Raw genomic sequence first — 18,382 nt, 5'->3', positions numbered from 1 at the left:
CAAGAGAAGGACTGTTGCCATATAACCGCATCTGTTTCAGCCAGGCAGCCTGCAGGGCATTCAAAGCAACAGTACTGGTAGAGTTTCTGCTGGTGTGAGTGGCAGGTGGGGGAAACTTGCTGCAAATTTGTATCACCTGGAGTATCAGGCTCATGTAAAAGGAATGTAGCTCCCCATCAACACCTGAGGAAGAAGGCCTGTAGCTTAGGGGTCAGCATCAGATTTGCATGCAGAAGGTCCTGGGTTCGATCCCTGACATCTCCATGGCCTGCCTGAAGCCCTGGAGAGCTGCTGCCAGTCAGTGCAGACAGTACTGAGTTAGATGGGCCAATTGTCTGTGGAAGGCAGCTTTCGATACTCCTACCATTACCGGTGTAATGAATGCTTGGGTTTATGCAGGGAGAAGCTTTCCTCTGTTCGAGAAAGGACATTGCAGTTGAAGAAAAAAATCACCACTGAGAAAACCCTATCACAGCCCTCCACTGAAAAGAAAGATGCATATTCCCTATTCATAGACATGCACACATGACAGATAAAAATATGCTTATACTATACAATGCAGGGACATAGGAGGTGGCTGCTTTGTGTGAAGTCAGACCATTGGTCCATCTACCCTGGTACTGTCTACACTGACTGGCAGCAGCTCTCTGGGGTTACAGACAGGGAGTCTCCACTAGCCCTACCTGGAGATGCTGGAGACGGAACCTGGGACCTTATATGTGGCTCCACCACTGAGTTATCATGGCCCTTTAACTACTTAGTGTAAAGCCCCAACTCAAGAATATCCAGGCAAGTCCAGATGCTCAAGGACTGCAGAATATCAGCAGGAAATGAAAGTAGAATGCCAAGTTGCTCAAGAACTGGGAGACAGGGCTTTCAGCATGCAGCTCTGCGAAAACATTGCTTTCTTTTTGTCTCAGACAGCAGGAGGCATCCCCAGTGTCAAAACATATCATCCCTTAACAATATTTTTTTTGGGGGGTTACGACTCCCATCACATCTCATGCCGATGGGATTCCAAGAAATCGAGGGGAGGGGGCAGCACACAGGTTCCCGTCCTTGCTTTAGATACTGCTGGGGGGGGGTGTTCCCTATGCAAGGCCTGCCCCAGCCCCATAGCTGTGCCTTAACTTGGAGAGGCAAGTTCCCACTGCCCCCAAGAGAACTGATTTCAAACTTGCAGTGTCAACCATCCCACACACACTTTAGCAACTGTGCTAGAAGGAACACCATGCTTATTATGTTATGTTGATGTAATTAGCGCTCTGCAAAGAGAAATCCACAGGGCCAGGGCACTTGAAGTCCTTCCCCTCTAAGCGTTGGGTTGAGGGGCTAAGATCTGGAGGATCCTGAGGTCTTCCACGCACCAACTCCCACCTTGATGGCAAAAAGCTCACTTCTCTTGTACCCCACATGCCGCAGCTGGGAAAAGGCTAGGCAATAATAATAAGGCATGTGTGCCCCCACCCCCAAGAGCATTCCAGAGCCGTTCATTCCATCTGGAGGAACTTTGCTCCCTGCTACTGCCGGTAATGAGAAGCAGAAAGGACCCGAGAGAAACCTCCACCCGCCATCCCACCTTCTCAACATCCCTTGATGCCCGAAGGACCGATTGCACATTAAACCCATTGAAGACTTTTGCACGTAGCCTATCAACCCTTCAGTCGTCTGTCACTAGAACCGGTGTTGGTTTCAAATCGCAGGGGCAGCTTTTTAAACTTTAAGAATGCTTGAAAGCAGACGCTGAGCACTATGCATTTATGCAAGCAGTTGGGGGGGGGGCAGACCCAGCCAAACCAGATATGACTTAGGAAGCAAGTGTTTCCAGAACACAGCAAGCAGGGGGTTGTTGCTATGGGGGTGGGGGCAGGTTGCTCCCCCAGCGACACCCACGATCCGGTCAACTGACGTTTGTAGGTTTCCAGACACAGTTCACAAATGTACTGGATCGTCAATCAAAACAGAAACCTCAGTCGGTGAAAAATGCCTGCAAAGTGGAATTAAAAAGAAACCACAACACTCGGCTTAGAATGTAGCACTTTGGGGAAAGGAAAAACAACTCTCCACAACCTACAGCTCTTGGTCTTATAAAGGTTTCATTGCAAGCAATATATTTTCAAAGGCGGCATGCAAGTCAGGTGTTGAGATGGCAATATTGGGATGGGATTTTTTTTTATTAAAAAAAAGTAGAGGTGCCATTAAAAATATTAACTGTTTGACATTTTAAGAAAAATGCTTAGCGGTCTCTTTTGTTCCCTTCTGTGATGTGTTGGTTTAAAGGAAGGATGTGACTCTCATGGGGGGGGGGGGAGAGAGACACACATTGTGGATGCTCACAGGTCAATAACACAGCAAGTCGTCTATGGAGAACACAGATCTATTCCTAGCAAATAAAGGCAAGTTTGAAGTGGTTGCTCACAGGCCAACAGCACAGGAAATCATCTGTGCTGAACGCAGATCTATTCCTAGTCCATGCTAGGTAAGTCTGATGTGTCAAAGACATTTCTCCAGCTGTTTTTTTTATTTAAAAAAATGCCAAGGAAAATAAAAGCCAGCCTTTGCATTCTCAACACAACACACATAGAGAGAGTCACACTTTCTACTGCCTTTTACAAGCTTTGCAGTAAAAGCAGTGACTGGGGAAAGTCAAAAGTTGGCCCATTTGCTGGTGTTTTATTCTAAGGAAACGGTTCTCCCTTCGGGATAAAGGCAAATCGAGCAAGTATATTATCCGGTCACTTTCCTCTCGCCCCTGGAACCTCTCTCCTTGCAAAGTACAGTCAGGACAACTTGCAGGGTTAAGGGGGGAGAGAAGCCCCCCCCAAAAAAAGGCACAAGACCCTCGGGGTATGTTGGACACCCCCGGGGATCCCTTAAGGTGGCGATACTTTAAAGGGGTCCCGGTGAAACGGTGCCACACAATCCTCTAAAGGGGGCATCCCAGGACTTATTGCAAGGAGATGGGTAAATGTTTAGGCGCCCCTCTTGCACTGTGAGCCAAAGCACTCAGAGACAATATCTCCTGGAAAACCCTTTTCAGACAGTTTCATCCATAAAGTACTTCATCATCTTCATCATCATCACTGGACAGGAGAAAGAGTGTGATCTCTGGCTTGTATCCTCTTTTCAAATCATACACATACAAACATATGTATTCGGAAGCGAAATGAGGGAGACAGCTAACCGGTCCTTCCGCCTTATTTCCCCAGAAACACGTTTGCAAGCCTTCGGCAACACACAAGTCTCAGGCTGCGATTCTACACACTCCTACGTAGGAGTAAGCCCCGCTGAATTCAGTGAGGCTTACGTCCGAGTAGACGCACTTAGGGTTGCACGGTCGGTCAACCACCACCGCCGACGAGAAAGTGGACAAAAAAAAGGGAAAAGGGACCGAGGAAACGCAGATTCAAGCCAAACCCCAAAGGTCTCCAAAATATATCATCTGGGATAGCTTAAAAGCGTCAAATCTGCCGCAGTTTAAAGAGAGTTGGGGGAGATGCCCGGGATATTTGAGGAGGGGGTTGAGATTGAGGGTTGCACTGAACTCCCCTTAGCCCCAGTGCCTTCTCTGGTCAGACCAATCCGGAGCTCTCGGGGACCTTAAATCACTTTAGGCAGGACCGAAAGCGAGAGCAGGGAAAGGGGAGGAAGTTTTCCCGGTGGCTCGTTTTACAGCCTCTTCCCGAGCAGGAATTTAAACACACACAACGCCCGCCCGCCCCGGCTCTCCAAAAACAACAGCAGCCCGCCACCCTCTTCCCTGGACCACGAACGCCGACGAGGAAATGCGCCACCAGGCAAACAGGTCCGTTTCAAACTCCGGTTTGCCGCCGCCTCCCAAGCGCTGAGAACCCGCCGGCTCGTTCCTTGCGAGACGCCTCCGAAGTTAGCGGGAGAAGGAAGGCAGGCAGGCAGGCAAAGCAGCGAGGGAGGAGAGCGAAAGCACAAGTTGAGCAACGCAAGTAATGCGCGCAAAACTCCCGCGAAACGCCTAGCCAAACTCTCCAAGAAAACAGGCTGCGAAACGCAGCGGCGGCCGGAGGGAGCGAGCGGGGCGGAGAAGGGGGCTGCGGGGAGGAAGGATTCGAGGGTCTCGGGGTGCTGACCTGTAGGCGTCTCGGTCTCCAAAGAGCAGATCTGGAAGGTTAACATGAAGATCAAAGCCCGGGTGTTCTGCATGTTGTACGAGAGCAGAAAGCCACCCTCCAAAAAAAGTTCTTTTTTTCCTCTCTCTTCCAAGCTTCTTGGCGTCCCTCACTCCCTTCTCTCTTTTCTTCCCCTGCTCCTCTTCCTCTCTTAAATAATTAAAAAAAAAAAGAATTATTCTTCTGCCAAAGCTCAGCAGAAGCTTTTTCTCAGAGGCGCGCCGGAAAGTTGCCGAGAGAAGCCATTGATTCCCCCAGTTGCAGCTGAAATAGCAGGAACCTGATTGGAACCGAAAACCTTCGTCCCCAAAAAAGAGAGAGAGAGAGAGAGAGAGAAGGGGGGTGAGCAGCACCGAACTGACGTCAGGCTTCCAGGGAAGGGAAGAGAAGAAAAAAGTGCAGGGGGGGGAGAGAGAGAGAGAGGAGGAGAGAAACGACGGCTCTGAACGGGAGGCGAAGGCCAGGATTGGAAAGGCAGAGGATGCCGCCTGCTGGTCGAAGTGAGGAAGGGCAGGCAGAAGAGCAGGCAAGGGGGGGCGGGGGGCGCAAAACAGGAATGCAATTCGGAGCCGCTGTTATCTACGCATCTATAAGGCAAGCGCGCGCGTGTGTGAATGAGAGAGAGAGTGAATAGAGTAGCAATTTATATTAAGAACAGAAGAAGAGCTCTGCAGGATAAGGCCCTAAGCCCATGGAGTCCAGCATCCTGTTCTCACAGTGGCCAACCAGATGGCTGTAGGAAACCCATAAGCAGGATTCGAGCACATGGGCGCCCCCCCCAACTATGGTTTCCAGCAACACTTCTTCATTTCTGTTCACCCTAACCCTGTGGTTACCAAGTTGGGGCTCACGTCCCACGGGGGCAGGGGGATTTGATTTTAAAGGGGGGGGCAATTCGAGAATGAGTTATTAAAAGTGAATGGCCTGTTAGGCTTCCTCCTCGTGAACATGAATTCAATTTTTGAATAATAAGAATTATATGTCACAGGAGGAGGTGATCAGGATTTTAGAGATGCTTAGGTGGGGCATAGCCAAAGAAAGGTTGGGTACCACTGCCCTAACCCCTTTACATTTGGCATGGTAATGTCCTGAACGACTGCTCCAGATTTCTGGGTTTGGTTTGTGTGTTAATTTATCAATCAATTAGTTATGTATTTGTTTTCATCGCTGATGTCGTTTTGCCATTATCCTTTGCTCTGTAGATGGCCCTGGGCTCTGTTTGAGGAAGGGAAATGCATGAGCACATCAGAATCGGGGAAGAAGAGGAAGAACCAGCCTGAGATCTTGGGATGAAGGGCGGCATAATAAATTTAATAATTAAATAAGAGAGGGAGAAATGACCTAGATTAATCCCAGCCTGGGTCGAAGACAGTGGGCACTGGAGTCGACAAAAACATCTGGTGGGCCACAGATCCTCCCTCTCTAAGACAGAGAGAGGAAAAACAAGTTGTTGTTGTTGTTAATTCAGTGGGGCAAACCTCTGAGCAGACATAAGACAAGCCCTGTTGGATTGAGCCAAAATCTAGCATCCTGTTCTCACAGTGGCCAGTCAGATCCACAATGGCAGTGATGGCCAGACTTGGCCCTCCAGCTGTTTTGGGACTACAGTTCCCACCATCCCTGACCACTGGTCCTGTTAGCTAGGGATGATGGGAGTTGTAGTCCCAAAACAGCTGGAGGGCCAAGTCTGGCCATCACTGTGCTATGGGAAGCTTGCAAGCAAGACCTGAATGCAGCAGCGCTTTCCCTCATAGCTGCTCTGCTCTTTCATGCCTAGGATAAAATGCATCCTGGAGTCATTTTAGGGTGAAGTCAGAGATTGATTCAAAAGTGTGGCGAAGGTGGTTTCAGCACACATCCACCGCATTCGAAAACACTGGCTTTTTCAGGCCAAAGAATGTCTCTGTGCACGTCTAGACCACTTCCCCACATGGGGAGAGAGCGGACGTCTGACTTTGCTTTTGCCGCGCAACCGGTTCCACTTCTGCTCTGCCACCACCGGAAAACCCTGCGGCATGAAAAAGGCTGTGGAGATGCATTGCTGGAGGAGCAGAGGGCAAAGAGGGTTTTCAATGCAGGGCTATAGATGCTGTCTCAGGGCATGGTCTGAAGATCCCAGATGCGGTGATCTTGCTGAAGCTGAGTGGGTGCAGGTTTGGCCAGCTGTTGGATGGATGGGAGACTGCTCAAAACCCCTGCAAGTGTTGCCTTGATGTCTCCTTGGGTGACAAGGGTGGTGCAGAGAAATGATAATATAGCTAAGTACATGCAGGGCTCTGTTCGGTCACATTAAAAGTCCATCTAATCCAGGAAACAAAGGTATTTCTTCCAACAGCACATAGTTAAACTAAGAAAGCTTGTGTGGTGGTGATAGATCTGCACGTAAATTCCTACAGAATTAGAAATCTGCATTAGAGCAAGAAGGACATGGAACACAGAGTGGGGTTCTTACTACAGATACAGCTTCAAACACTTTGCGAGCACCACCATTTTAAACATATATTTAAATCTATATAAAATTGTAGACTATATAACTCTGGTTGGTTTGTTTTTGAGCGATCCTTGGACCATCAGTGATCCACAAGGTCTATTTGGTGGTGTGTTTGAAGACTGGAGACAGCACATTGACTATTCGTATTAATTTTTCATGGTACCTTTAATCCTTCTTTTGTTTCATATGTTGTATTTTATTGTAATAATCTGAATTCTTTGGAATTACAATTGCTACTACAGGCAGGAAAATCATTAAGTGGTCTGCTGAGACCCTCGGCAATTTCCCAGTGGTCCATGGGGGGAAAGATTATAATTCACAAAATACAGATTTATGATGTCTCAAATGATGCATTTCTCAAACATATATTATCCTAAAATACTTCTTTTTAAAAAACACATTTTGATATGTTGTTTGAGTAGAGGAATGTATCGCAAAAAATAGAGAAGTGAAATATTTGGAGTCTAATTGCATTCTGATCTGGAAGGTGAAAATGAGCTCAGTTCTTTGGTTGGCACCAGAGGAGTGGAAAGGAGGCAAGTGACCTCCCTAACAAGGAGCTTTCCCTCCCCCCCCCCTCCAATTGCTGGACTCCTGCCATTGAAATATATTGGGGGTTTTTTCTTTCAAAGATCTTGACATGTGGGCAACAACTCTCCCACCTAGAAATACACTTTGCCCCTTCTGTGCCCCCAGGCCCAAAAATTTCCTGGTGCTCTGACTGCACAGTTTGCTTAACAATGTAGAGCATTCCTACATGCCCTCCAACATTCCGCAGATGAAAAGGGAACATTTATCATTTCCCTTCTCATTCCCCCTGCAACTGAGCCTCCTTGACCCCCATTTTTTGTTCTCCCACCCCCACCCCCCCAAAAAAGAGTGCTTCCTATCAGAAGAAGGACAAGTGCCACCATCACTTCACCAAGGGACACAAAACACACAAGCTCCACTGTCCTGGAAAACACACACCCTTAATTCCTATTTTATTTAAATTTATTCTGTGGTCGATGTACAAAAAAAAAAAAAAAAAAAACATGCACCAGTGAATAAATTTTAGAAAGGGGCAAGATTAGACGCAGATGCACAAAGCATTTTTAAAAACTAAATAAATTGAGACTTGTTGCCCTCTGCTCCGTTCTGCCTGCCCAGGGTAGCCCTGCCCTCTGCCTGCGCCCCAGAGCCGGTGTGTCATGTGAGTCTGGGCCTTGGCGAAGGCAGCCTCTTCTCTTCCTCACCCGCTCTCCAGAAGTCGCTACAAGCTGCCCAAGAGAGGAGGTCAGTGGTGGTAGCCATGGAGGGGCTATGGAGAGTCAATGGGATGCTGCCTCGCAGCCACCACTGCCACTAAGAGCAAGCGGTGGCTTAACCTTCTCCCTGAATTTGGCAGTGCCAGCACTGGTGGGGGAAGTAGGGGCATTCCACAATCAAATCAGAAGCCAGTATGGCTTTCTTAACTGCAGGACAGTCCCTGGAAAATAGGGACAATTGGAGACTATGTCCCTAGCCATAATGTATGTTCAGTTGGAAACTGGCTGATTTCAGCATTCATGCTATGGAAGTCATTCGTGAGCACGCAGAGACTTAAAGAGGTTCTTAACCTAATTTGGAAGCAAGAATCCCACCTGGTGTCTTATGATTTGTGAACATAATATGACCCTGCAGGATCAGGCCCATCTAGTCCAGCATCCTGTTCTCACACTGGCCCACCAGATGCCTGTAGGAAACCCATAAGCAGGACCCGAGCGCAATAGTACTCTCCCTGCGTGTGGCTTCCAGCAACTGGTTTTCAGAAGCGTTCCAACTGTGGAGGCCGAGCATAGCCATCATGGCTTGACAACCCTCTTCGTGAATTTGTCCAATCCTCTTTTACAGCCATATAAGTTGTTGGTTATCACTGCCTCCTGTGCAAGCAAGTTCCGTATAAGTACGCACTGTGTGAAGAAGTCCTTTCTTTTATCTGTCCCGAATCTTCCAGCATTCAGCTTCATGGGACTTCTATGAGTTCTCATAATTTGGGAAGGGCCACAGCTCAGTGGTAGAACACCTGCTTTGCATGCCAAGGCCCCAGGTTCAATTCCTGAGCATGTGCAGTTAAAATAGGCCTGGGGAACCTGTGTTATCAAACTAGGACACCCAGCATCCTTGGCCATTGGCCATGCTGATTGGACTGGTGGGAGATGGAGTTCAACAATACCTGGCGGGCCACAGGTTCCCCACCCCTGAGTTAAAGGGGCCAGGTAGCAGCAGGTGATGGGGAAATAGCTCTGCCTGAGGCCCTACCAGATGGAGTAGACAATCTTGAGCTAGATCAGGGTTGTGGCCCAACCAAATGCTGTTGGACTCCAATTCCCATCATGGCCAATACTTAGGGATGATGGGAGTTTTAGTCCTACAGCAACGGGAAGGTCACAGGTTCCCCAGCCCTGGGCTAGATGAACAAATTATATGCCAAGTATAAGGCAGCTTAGTATGATCTGTTTGGGTTCTTGCTTTCTACACCTGGACCCTAAAATGACCATCCTCATGCTTTATGGCCATGCCGTTGCAGAGGTGCAAGAGGGCTGGTCAGGCTTGTCTTCTATTTGCTATCCCCTGTCCTGGCACATTCCCCTGTCAGTCCACATCCGACATGCACAAGCTATAGGCTTCCTCTTTTCTCCCAGTAGGGCAGGAAAGTTGCTAACCCCTGTCTGAAAGCTTGGCGAGGCCCCATTAGTCAGTATAGACCAGATTTCCATATGCTGATGACCTCCAGATGTTGTTGGACTCCAACTCCCACCAGCTCCAGCCAGCATGATCAAAGGTTATGGATGATGGGAGTTGGAGTCCAAGAACTACCAGAGAGCACCAGGTTGGGGAAAGCTACCAGAGGATTACTGGAGACAGAAAGGCCCTGATACTGTGATGGATAGGCAGGAGTACATCTGGCTGGGCAAGGCTAGTTTTCCAAGCTTTTCTTCCTTATAGACAAGGATAAGGGGAAGAAACAGAACAGCCCATTATTGTTAATGTTTCTTTTTTCCCTCCTCTCTCTCCCCAAGTAATGATGCTTGTCCAGACTTTCAATGTGGTGTTAAGAAGGTAGAGGACACAGTCTATTTACACATACTGAAGAAAGAAATAGCTGGAAGGAGAAGAAAACAGAGAGGAGGCGGAGGAGGGCGAGCCGAGTGGGCAAGTCTTCAAGGAAGGCGCGCGGCAATTGTGTAATACGCAAACCAACAGTGTGACAAGCCGGCACATGAAATCAAACCAGCTGTGGCGCAGATATGTGAGTGGTGTTCATTAGATACAGATGCAGGGGAGCCAAGATAACTAGGAGCTGGCAAAGGGAAAGGAAGGAGTGATGAAAGAGGGAGCTCCCCGTCGCCTTGAAATGGAAAAGAGAGAAGGAGAGGGAGGGAGAGAAAGGGAGCGAGCAAAAGGAAAAGGCAACCAGCCAGCTCTACAGAGGCACCCCGCACACCAAGACGACAGGCAGCATCTTATCCAGCCTGGCAGAGAGTCCTGGATGCAGAGAGCCACTTTCAAAGGCAGGATCAGTCCATTTATGGGCCGGGGTGGCCGGGGAGGTTCTCTCATCTCTTGTGCAAAGGATGTCATCATCCACACACCCACACACCACAGCTACCTCTTCTTCCTTTCCCACCCCCACCGCACCCCACCCTTGCCAGCTCAATCTCCGCATCAATGGCTCTGATGAGAAATTGTGCAGGGAATTATCTAAATTATACAGATAAACCCAGGAAAGCAGGTAGAAAAGAGACACCTCAGACTCAAGCAGGGTTGCGTGGGGGAGAAGTGGGGCTGATGAAAAATCCTGGCTCAGATGTGGGGGGTGGAGGTGGAGGCTGTACCCCACAAGGGATAAAAGTGAGGATTTTCAGCCAAGGAGGGGAAAGGAGTGGCAAAGCCTTTCTCCCTGCCCATATGCCACTCTAGGTTATAGTCTCGGTACCTGCATTGTAGAGAAAGGCCAGCAAAAGGATTGAATCACTACACCAATGATCGGGGACCACCTGCCCAGACATGGCCCTCCATGACTATCTGCCATGCCCTTGGGACTCTTCCCAAGCCTCTTCCCCAGGCCACCACCCCTCCCTGCCCCTGCTTTGCTCCCTCCTTGAGTGTTTTTGCCCGGCTGGAATATGTCCTTGAACTCTGATCGTGCCTCTTGCTTGCCTGAATGCAGGAAAGAAGGGAGTGTGTGGAATTGTACCAAGGCAGAGACTACCCTCTTGCTCCTCCCACTTTTGTCTCTGGCCCCACCCCCCACTGGCATGTCCAGGAAGAGAATGCTGCACTCGGCTTCACCTCGCACCTGAACTACGCATGTGATGTGTGGCTCTAACCACAGAGCTGGTCTTAATAAGTTCCACCTTTCTGAGCCTTGAGGGGTTCTTCTGTTGTTTCTTATTTGCCGCCTATTGGAAGCAGGACTTATGCCCACTCTGTGCATTGAGATGTCAAGGAAGGCGAAAGTGTCTCTGTTGGGGCCGGCCCTATCATTAGGCACAGTGAGATGCCCATTTCAGGCAGCTGAATTTGGATGCCATGAAAGGACAGCAAATTGTTTGATGTTTAACATACAGTCATACCTCGGGTTGAAGTTGCTTCAGGTTAAGCCTTTTCAGGTTGTGCTCCGTGACGACCCAGAAGTAACGGAGCGCGTTACTTTTGGGTTTCACCGCTCGCGCATGCGCAGACGCTCAAAATGACGTCACACGCATGCGCGGAAGCGGCAAATCGCAACCTGCGCACGCACGGACACGGGTTGTGTTCACTTCAGGATTGGAACAGATCCCGTTCGCATCCAGAGGTACCATTGTATATGTCATGACAGGGAGAGAGAGAAATGCATGTAAGATTTTCTGCCTTGGGTGCAAAAATAATTTGACCACCCACTATGCACCAGGACTTGAGCAGGGGCTGGAATTTGCTGCTCTGCCTCAGGCAGCAAAATGTCTTGCACTGGCCCTGCTCAGACACAGTTGTTGGCTTGAGGGTTAACCTCACCATCCCGTAGAAATGTAGGAGAAATTCATATTGCATTTAAAGGCAAACCTATCTAATTTGCACTTACACCATCATCCTTCACACTTCTTTGAATTTTGCAATTAAGTTCTCCAGCCAAGTAATGGGAGCAAAAATGCATCTGCCAGGGGATAAAGCATGTATAAATATACATGTACTGGTAAGAATGGCATGCAAGCAGGCCTTATATTCAGAAAAAACGCTTTGCAAAAAGGTGTTTTAGGCAAAATGACATACATATACAGTGGTACCTCTGGTTATGAACTTAATTCGTTCTGGAGGTCCGTTCTTAACCTGAAACCATTCTTAACCTGAGGTACCACTTTAGCTAATGGGGCCTCCCACTGCCACCATGCCTCCGCCGCATGATTTCTGTTCTCATCCTGGGGCAAAGTTCTTAACCCAAGGTACTACTTCCGGGTTAGTGGAGTCTGTAACCTGAAGTGTTTGTAACCCGAGGTGTTTGTAACCTGAGGTACCACTGTATGTGACTATTAGGAGATGTTTGCACCAAAGTGTAGCTGAATTTTCATGAGGGCTTCAAAAAAAAACCCTCTCTGATGTGGAGAAATGAATTTTAAGATTGGAAAAATGAGAAACCTCGAGAAACCATAATAAACAGATTTGCCCATCCTTACCAGCCTGCAACGGTCTCCGGTGTAGTGTCTATTCTTGCCGCTCTCTTTATCTTTCCAGACTTCCTTTCAAAAACAAACTCCTTTCTTTTTCCACTTGGGAAGTGAAGGAACTCCCCTAACTAAATCAAATGATACTTGGAGCACTAAGCGATCTTAACTTATTCATGGGGAAAATCCGAGAGTCATAAAAACCAGCTGAATCGGCTCTAAAAAATAACAGTCCATTTCACACACCCCAAAAAAGAAAAAGCCACAGGGAGATCCCAGGAACAAGGCATTACAACAACCCTGCTGGATTAGACCAAAGGTCTTTCCAATCCAGCCTTCTGTCTCTGCAGTAGCCAGCCAGATGCCTCTGTGGACCTCCTGCCAACGAAGACAAGAGCAAAATAGCCCTCTCCTGCTTGTGATTCCCAAAGTCCATGTTTCATCCGATCCTAGAGGTAACATATCTCCATTGTGACTAGTAGCCATTGATAGCCTTGTCTGCCAAGAATTTGCCTAATCCCATTTTAAAGCCATCCAAGTTGGATAGCCATCATGACATGCTATAGCAGTGCCTTTATTCAGCTCCGTCTGATTTGCCAGCTACAGCTGCTTTTTGGACAAAGATGGCATGCCGACTGTGCTCCATGCTCTGGCGACTTCCAGGCTGGATTTCAATGCGGTCTGTGTGGGGCTGCCCTTGAAGGTGAATCAGAAACTTCATGTCAGGGACTGGGCTGGGTGTCGGGTGTGTGTGCAGGAGCCAGGCCCTGTGACTAATAGGAATTTGCAGGAATGAGACCTTCCTAAGTTTGTTCCGAAGAGGCAAGGTGTGGCCTCACAGGAGAGGCCGATTGGTAACTCACAGCACCTGGTGGCAAGAGCTGGGAAGGGATATAAGGTCAGCATTTCCCTTCGGCTCTTTGCCAGAGCAACACACTCCCTGCCTTGCTGCGTTTGGCTTCTTGCTTCCTGATCCTTGAACCTCAGCTTCTTGACCCCTTGCTTCTTGATCCTCGGACCCCTGACTTCGTGCCTCCTTGCTTCCTGATCCTCGGATCCTTGGCTTCTTGACTCCCAGCTCTCTGACCCTTGGACTCTTGGCTTCCTGAATCCTGGCTTCTGGACCCCTGTTCCTGCTCCCACCCCGCCATCTTGCCCCCGGACCTGACATCCCCTGCCAGGACTTTGATCGCCCATGAACTGGACCGTGACACTGGGGAGGAATGGTGAGGACCACCCCCCCTCCTCCTGAACCTTCCCGAGAAGAGGAGGACAGTATAGATTTACAACAGTGGTTCACAGAAGGTCATCGTTCAGAGGCTGCAGAAGGGAGAAGCTGGGAAATATTGGGAGAGGAACAGGAGGAAGAAGAAGCAGCACCAGGGGAGAGACAGCTGACAGACTCAGTGTCTTTAGAAAGCATTTCTGACCCACCCCTCCCAGGTCCAGGCAAGCACTGAGAGTAGGAGATCAGAAAGCTCAGAGGCAGAAAGCACAGATCAGCTGACACAGGGATGACATATAATAGGAGAGGGACGGCATCTCTACATTCTCTCTCTGTGAATATTGAATAATAAAGACTTGGTAAGAACTCTTTGTTATCTGCTTCTAGACTGCCACCATGGGAGGGATTGGATTCCCTTAAGCCTGACACTTTATTTGGTCCAAAATGCTGGCTGGGGTCCATTTGGACCTCGTATAACCCCTGTTTTTAAACGGCTGCACTGGTTGCCAATTCATTTCCGGGTTACGCTGCTCATGTTAGTGTTTAAAGCCCTAAATGACCCAGGCCTCAAATATCTGAGGCCTCCTTCCCTACAACCCCTCTCAGGTGCTGAGATCAGAAGAGGGTGTCATCTTGGAAGTCCCTCTGTCCTCAAAAGCTCAGGGGGTGGAGGCCCAGGAGAAGGCCTTCTCTGAGGCGGCTCCTAAGCTGTGGAAGTCCCTCCCCACAGAGGTGTATCTGTGGCTCCTTCATTATACAGGTTCCGAAGGATGCTGAAGATGCACCTCTTTACCCTGGCTTTTGACACTTTTGTTGATGTTTTCAACTGTTTTTAATTTGTTTTAATGTTGCAACCCACCCTCAGACTTTAAGGTGAATGGTGAGAAGTAATGATGATGATGATGATGATGATGTAACAGCAAATCCCATAGTTTAACTATGGGCTATGTGCTGAAGAGCTTCCTTTTGTCTAATATGGACTTCCCACCATTTGGCAAGCCCAACCACAGATTAATCTTGAGAGCAGGTATATCAAGCTACCTTGAAGGCTCTTGTTCAAAGGCAGGTTAGCTTTCCTCTCTTTTTCACTGTTGGATCATTAACTGGAGGAATAACTCAATTATCTTCATAGCCCACCCTCTCACTGAGCCTCACCTTCTGCCCCATGTGATGATATTATTATTATTTATTATTATTATTACTACTGCTGCTACTGCTACTGCTACTACTACCAGGATTAAGGTTGTTGGCCAACACAGAACAGACGCATCACTCCATTCACAAAGACTCCAGGAATTCTTCTTCTTGGAGTTTAATTCCTCCTGGGATTCTGGGCAGGGGCAAGAGAGGTACCAGGAGAGCTGAGAGAAGGACTTGAAAGAACAACCTTCACCAACCTGATGTTCTCCAGATGTTTTGGACAACTCCTCCAACCAGCCGTGCTGGCTGGGGCTGGTGGGAGTTGTCATCTGAAACATCTGGGGAGCACCAGGTTGGTGAGAGCTGTCCTGTTACCTGACATGTAAGTTGACTAGTTCATGTGCAGAGTAGCTGGTGATTGTGCACATTCACCAGGCCTCATGGAGAATATGCACATAATCAATTCATGGGGCGGGAACTGTGCACACTTCGCTGTCAATTTGTGCAATCTCAAACAGCCCTTGGGGAAGGTGCATATTTCAACTGCAGTTTGTACACATTAACCTCTCAGCTTATATTACCCCTAACATATATAAAGTTGATGTACGAAGCAGACCTCTCATCTCAAGCAGGGAAGGTAATCAACAAATATGAGTATTCAGCCAAAGAAACCGCACACACAGCAACACCATACGTGATCGTCCTAACTTCCACTCGTTCTTTGCTGATGGGGCTCTTTTTGTGAAAAAGAAAAAGAAAGAGTGAGAGGGGAGAAGGGAACTTTAAACATTTAACTAACAAGGCAGATGTCTAGCTGGGTGAATGAAAGCAGTTCATTCTAGCTGTCTGTGACTGCATAACCCTCCCCTCCTTTTACCTCCTGCCGTCTGTTTTATTAACTCTCGTTGCTTTGAAATCAATAGACTGGGTTGAATGAAGGGTATATTTAACAACGTGTAATAGGGGAAAAAATAGATATACACACTGGTGCCAAAATCTGTTACTGGCTCTTGCCGTCACCAGCGCGTCAATATTCAGGCTGAACAGAAATGCCCATTTTAATTACAGTGACTAAAAACGTCTTTGGAAACCAACCTGAGGCCATATTGTGGTCCGTCTTAACGCTACCTGAGTCGTCGTCAAAATGGCACCCACAAGTGCCAGCATATCTCCCAGTACCACCTGGGGCACCCATAAAAGGTTTCACTAAATAGCCCCTCGAATATCTGCAATGAGGCTGTTTGCTCTTCCTGTTCAGTTCTGCTATACGCTGGAGTGACCCCACCTACATTAAACACATGCCCACATTTCCTCAGACTTTTTTCCCATTTAGGTGGAGACAGCATCATTTTGTGCTCTTGTCTCTTTCCTCACCCTTTCAGATGTGGCCGCCATGTTGTGTTATGCCACGACCACTCTGGTAGCCATGTTGAGACTGGCCCCCCAAAATTTCAAAACTGGCACCAAAAGGTTGGTGACTCCTGTGATACTCCATACTTTCCCATGCCTCTGGTTTGTCTAATTGGAGGATAACAAAGGGTGTGTTTAGTTTTGTGTAGTAGGCGGGTTTCTAAACTCATTGTTTGGAGAAGGAATTCCTTGGTTCATTTTTAAGGCTGAAAAAGTTCCCCCCATTCCTGCAGAGGATGGACAACATCTCTACACCCTTAGAAACAGCCTTGGCTTCCTGCCCAATCCCCTTGCTCCCCTCACTGCTCACTCACTTGGAGAGGACAGATGAACAAGGAGAAGAAGCAGAAGGAAAAAGACAGGGACCGGTGGTTATTGAGATCATCAGTGGTCCCTCTATTCAGATATGGGCCACGACAGATGCTGGATGATGCAGACATCTTGATGGCCCATCTCGTGACCATGTTCCCCCATTTGCAATCGCAATGGTTTCATGATCTTGGGGGTGGGCAGGCAGGGATTGGTTGGCAAGGGGCCGGGGAAATGTGATTTCTTTCCCAGTGGCGATCATTATAGTTGGGAGAAGGTTATTCAGATTGCATGCAGCAGCTGATGAAGCATGACGCAGTTCCCTGCACGGGGGAGGAGGGGAAAAATGGTTTGGAAAAGCCCCCCCAGCAAGTACATGGCTGCAGGCGGATTTAAATTGTGCTAAGCACGCCAGTCAATTGACCGGTGAGACATTGTCAATTGACTGCCTATTATTAGACGGCGGCCAAATATTATCAAATGTTCCATGAAGTCAAAGATGCTCTTATGTAAGCGGCAGGCTCTCTCTCCCTCTTGATTGCTCTGCCTGTCGTCTGATAGCAAAGGCAGGTCTATGGCAGCCTTGCTTGCCATCTATAGAGCTCGGAAAGGTGGAGTAAAAGACAGGGCAACCCAGATGATTAAGGGTTTTGGAGCATCTTCACTAGAAAAGAAATGGCTAAGGCAATTTCCATATGGGGGGACAGGGGAAAATGATGTTTTGATTTGCTTTTAAAGCATTGCAAGGAGAAAGTGACTATGGTAGAGAGATCCAGCCGCTGTCCCATTATAGCGGGCATCCCCAAACCCAGTCCTCCAGCTGTTTTCGGACTACAATTCCCATCATCCCTGACCACTGGTCCTGTTAGCTAGGGATGATGGGAGTTGTAGTCCTAAAAAAAGCTGGCGGGCCAAGTTTGCAGGTGCCTGCATTATACCATAGCTCAAGGGTCATCCAAGAAAACTGTTTGGCATAGACAGGACTAGTTAAAAGTAAAGGGAAAGGTTTAGGGAATCTACTAATACAAGATTCAGCGATGCACTCTTTAAAAGGGATTAGACATTTTTTTAAAAAAACACAAAAATTGTATTCTATTGAAAGCATTTTTATCCAGCTCTTCAGTTCAGAAAGGTTCCCAGAGCTGCTTACAGCAATAAATAATTCTCTGCCCTCAGCCTCACAATGTAAAAGACACAGCACAAAAGGAAAAGGGATAGGAAGGAAGGAAGGAAGGAAGGAAGGAAGGAAGGAAGGAAGGAAGGGAGGGAGGGAGGAAGGAAGGGAGGGAGGGAGGGAGAAAGGGCACTCAGGCACTAGTTCTTAGGGTCCATCTGAATTACACATTTAAAGCAGTATCACACCACTTTAACCCGCCATGGCTTCCCCAAAGAATTCTGGGAACTGTAGTTTGTTTAAGATGCTGAGAGTTGCTAGGACACCCCTACTCCCCTCAGAGAGCTACAATTTCCAGAGTAAATTAACAATAAATCCCTCTTGAAAGAGAGCTCTGAAAATTGTAACTCCTAGCAACTCTCAGCACACATCACAAACTACAGTTCCCAAAATTCTTTGGAGGAAACTATGACTGCTTAAAGTGGTACAATACTGCTTCTAATGACTAGCTCAGGTAGACACAGTTCAAGGAGAAGAGGAGCCAAAGGTTTCTGGTTCTCTTCCAGACCTACCTGAAGATACCCAGGATTGTATCAGGGATTTTCTGCATGCAACACAGATGCTCTGTCGCTCTACTACAGCTTCTTCCTGCTGTCAGAGAACTCTGCATGTCCAGGGCCAAGATAGCTGCCAGTCTAAATAGACCATGTTGAACGAGATGAGTTTACGCTCAGCCAACCTTCTCTTCATTAGAGGGGAGATGTGCCATGTCTGTGAAAAACTACAGTGGTTGCATGTTTCAGTGGTGTGATCCATTGCACATTTACTCAAAAGTAACTCCCACTATGCTCAATGGGGCCTACTCACAGGTCACTGTGTACACATTAT

General features: G+C 48.0%; 1 protein-coding gene across 9 annotated transcripts in view; it reads right to left on the bottom strand.

Annotated features, from left to right (window-relative positions):
• The window catches only part of PTPRU (protein tyrosine phosphatase receptor type U), a 366,315-nt gene extending 361,816 nt beyond the window's left edge, over positions 1-4,499 (bottom strand). For 4 of the 9 annotated variants that reach the window (XM_083454719.1, XM_083454720.1, XM_083454722.1 and 1 more), the window contains exon 1: positions 4,107-4,485. In XM_083454719.1, coding sequence (XP_083310845.1) covers positions 4,107-4,179 — 73 coding nt within the window. In that variant the 5' untranslated portion in view covers positions 4,180-4,485. Of the gene's footprint in view, positions 1-4,106 lie in introns of all 9 variants that reach the window. The other 5 variants (XM_083454721.1, XM_083454723.1, XM_083454724.1 and 2 more) reach the window with 3 other exon arrangements.
• Between the last annotated feature and the right edge of the window lie 13,883 nt (positions 4,500-18,382).

The sequence above is a fragment of the Podarcis tiliguerta genome (assembly GCF_965153285.1).
Source record: "Podarcis tiliguerta genome assembly, chromosome: 8".
NCBI lineage: Eukaryota > Metazoa > Chordata > Lepidosauria > Squamata > Lacertidae > Podarcis > Podarcis tiliguerta.
This window is presented reverse-complemented; position numbering and strand designations above follow the sequence as displayed.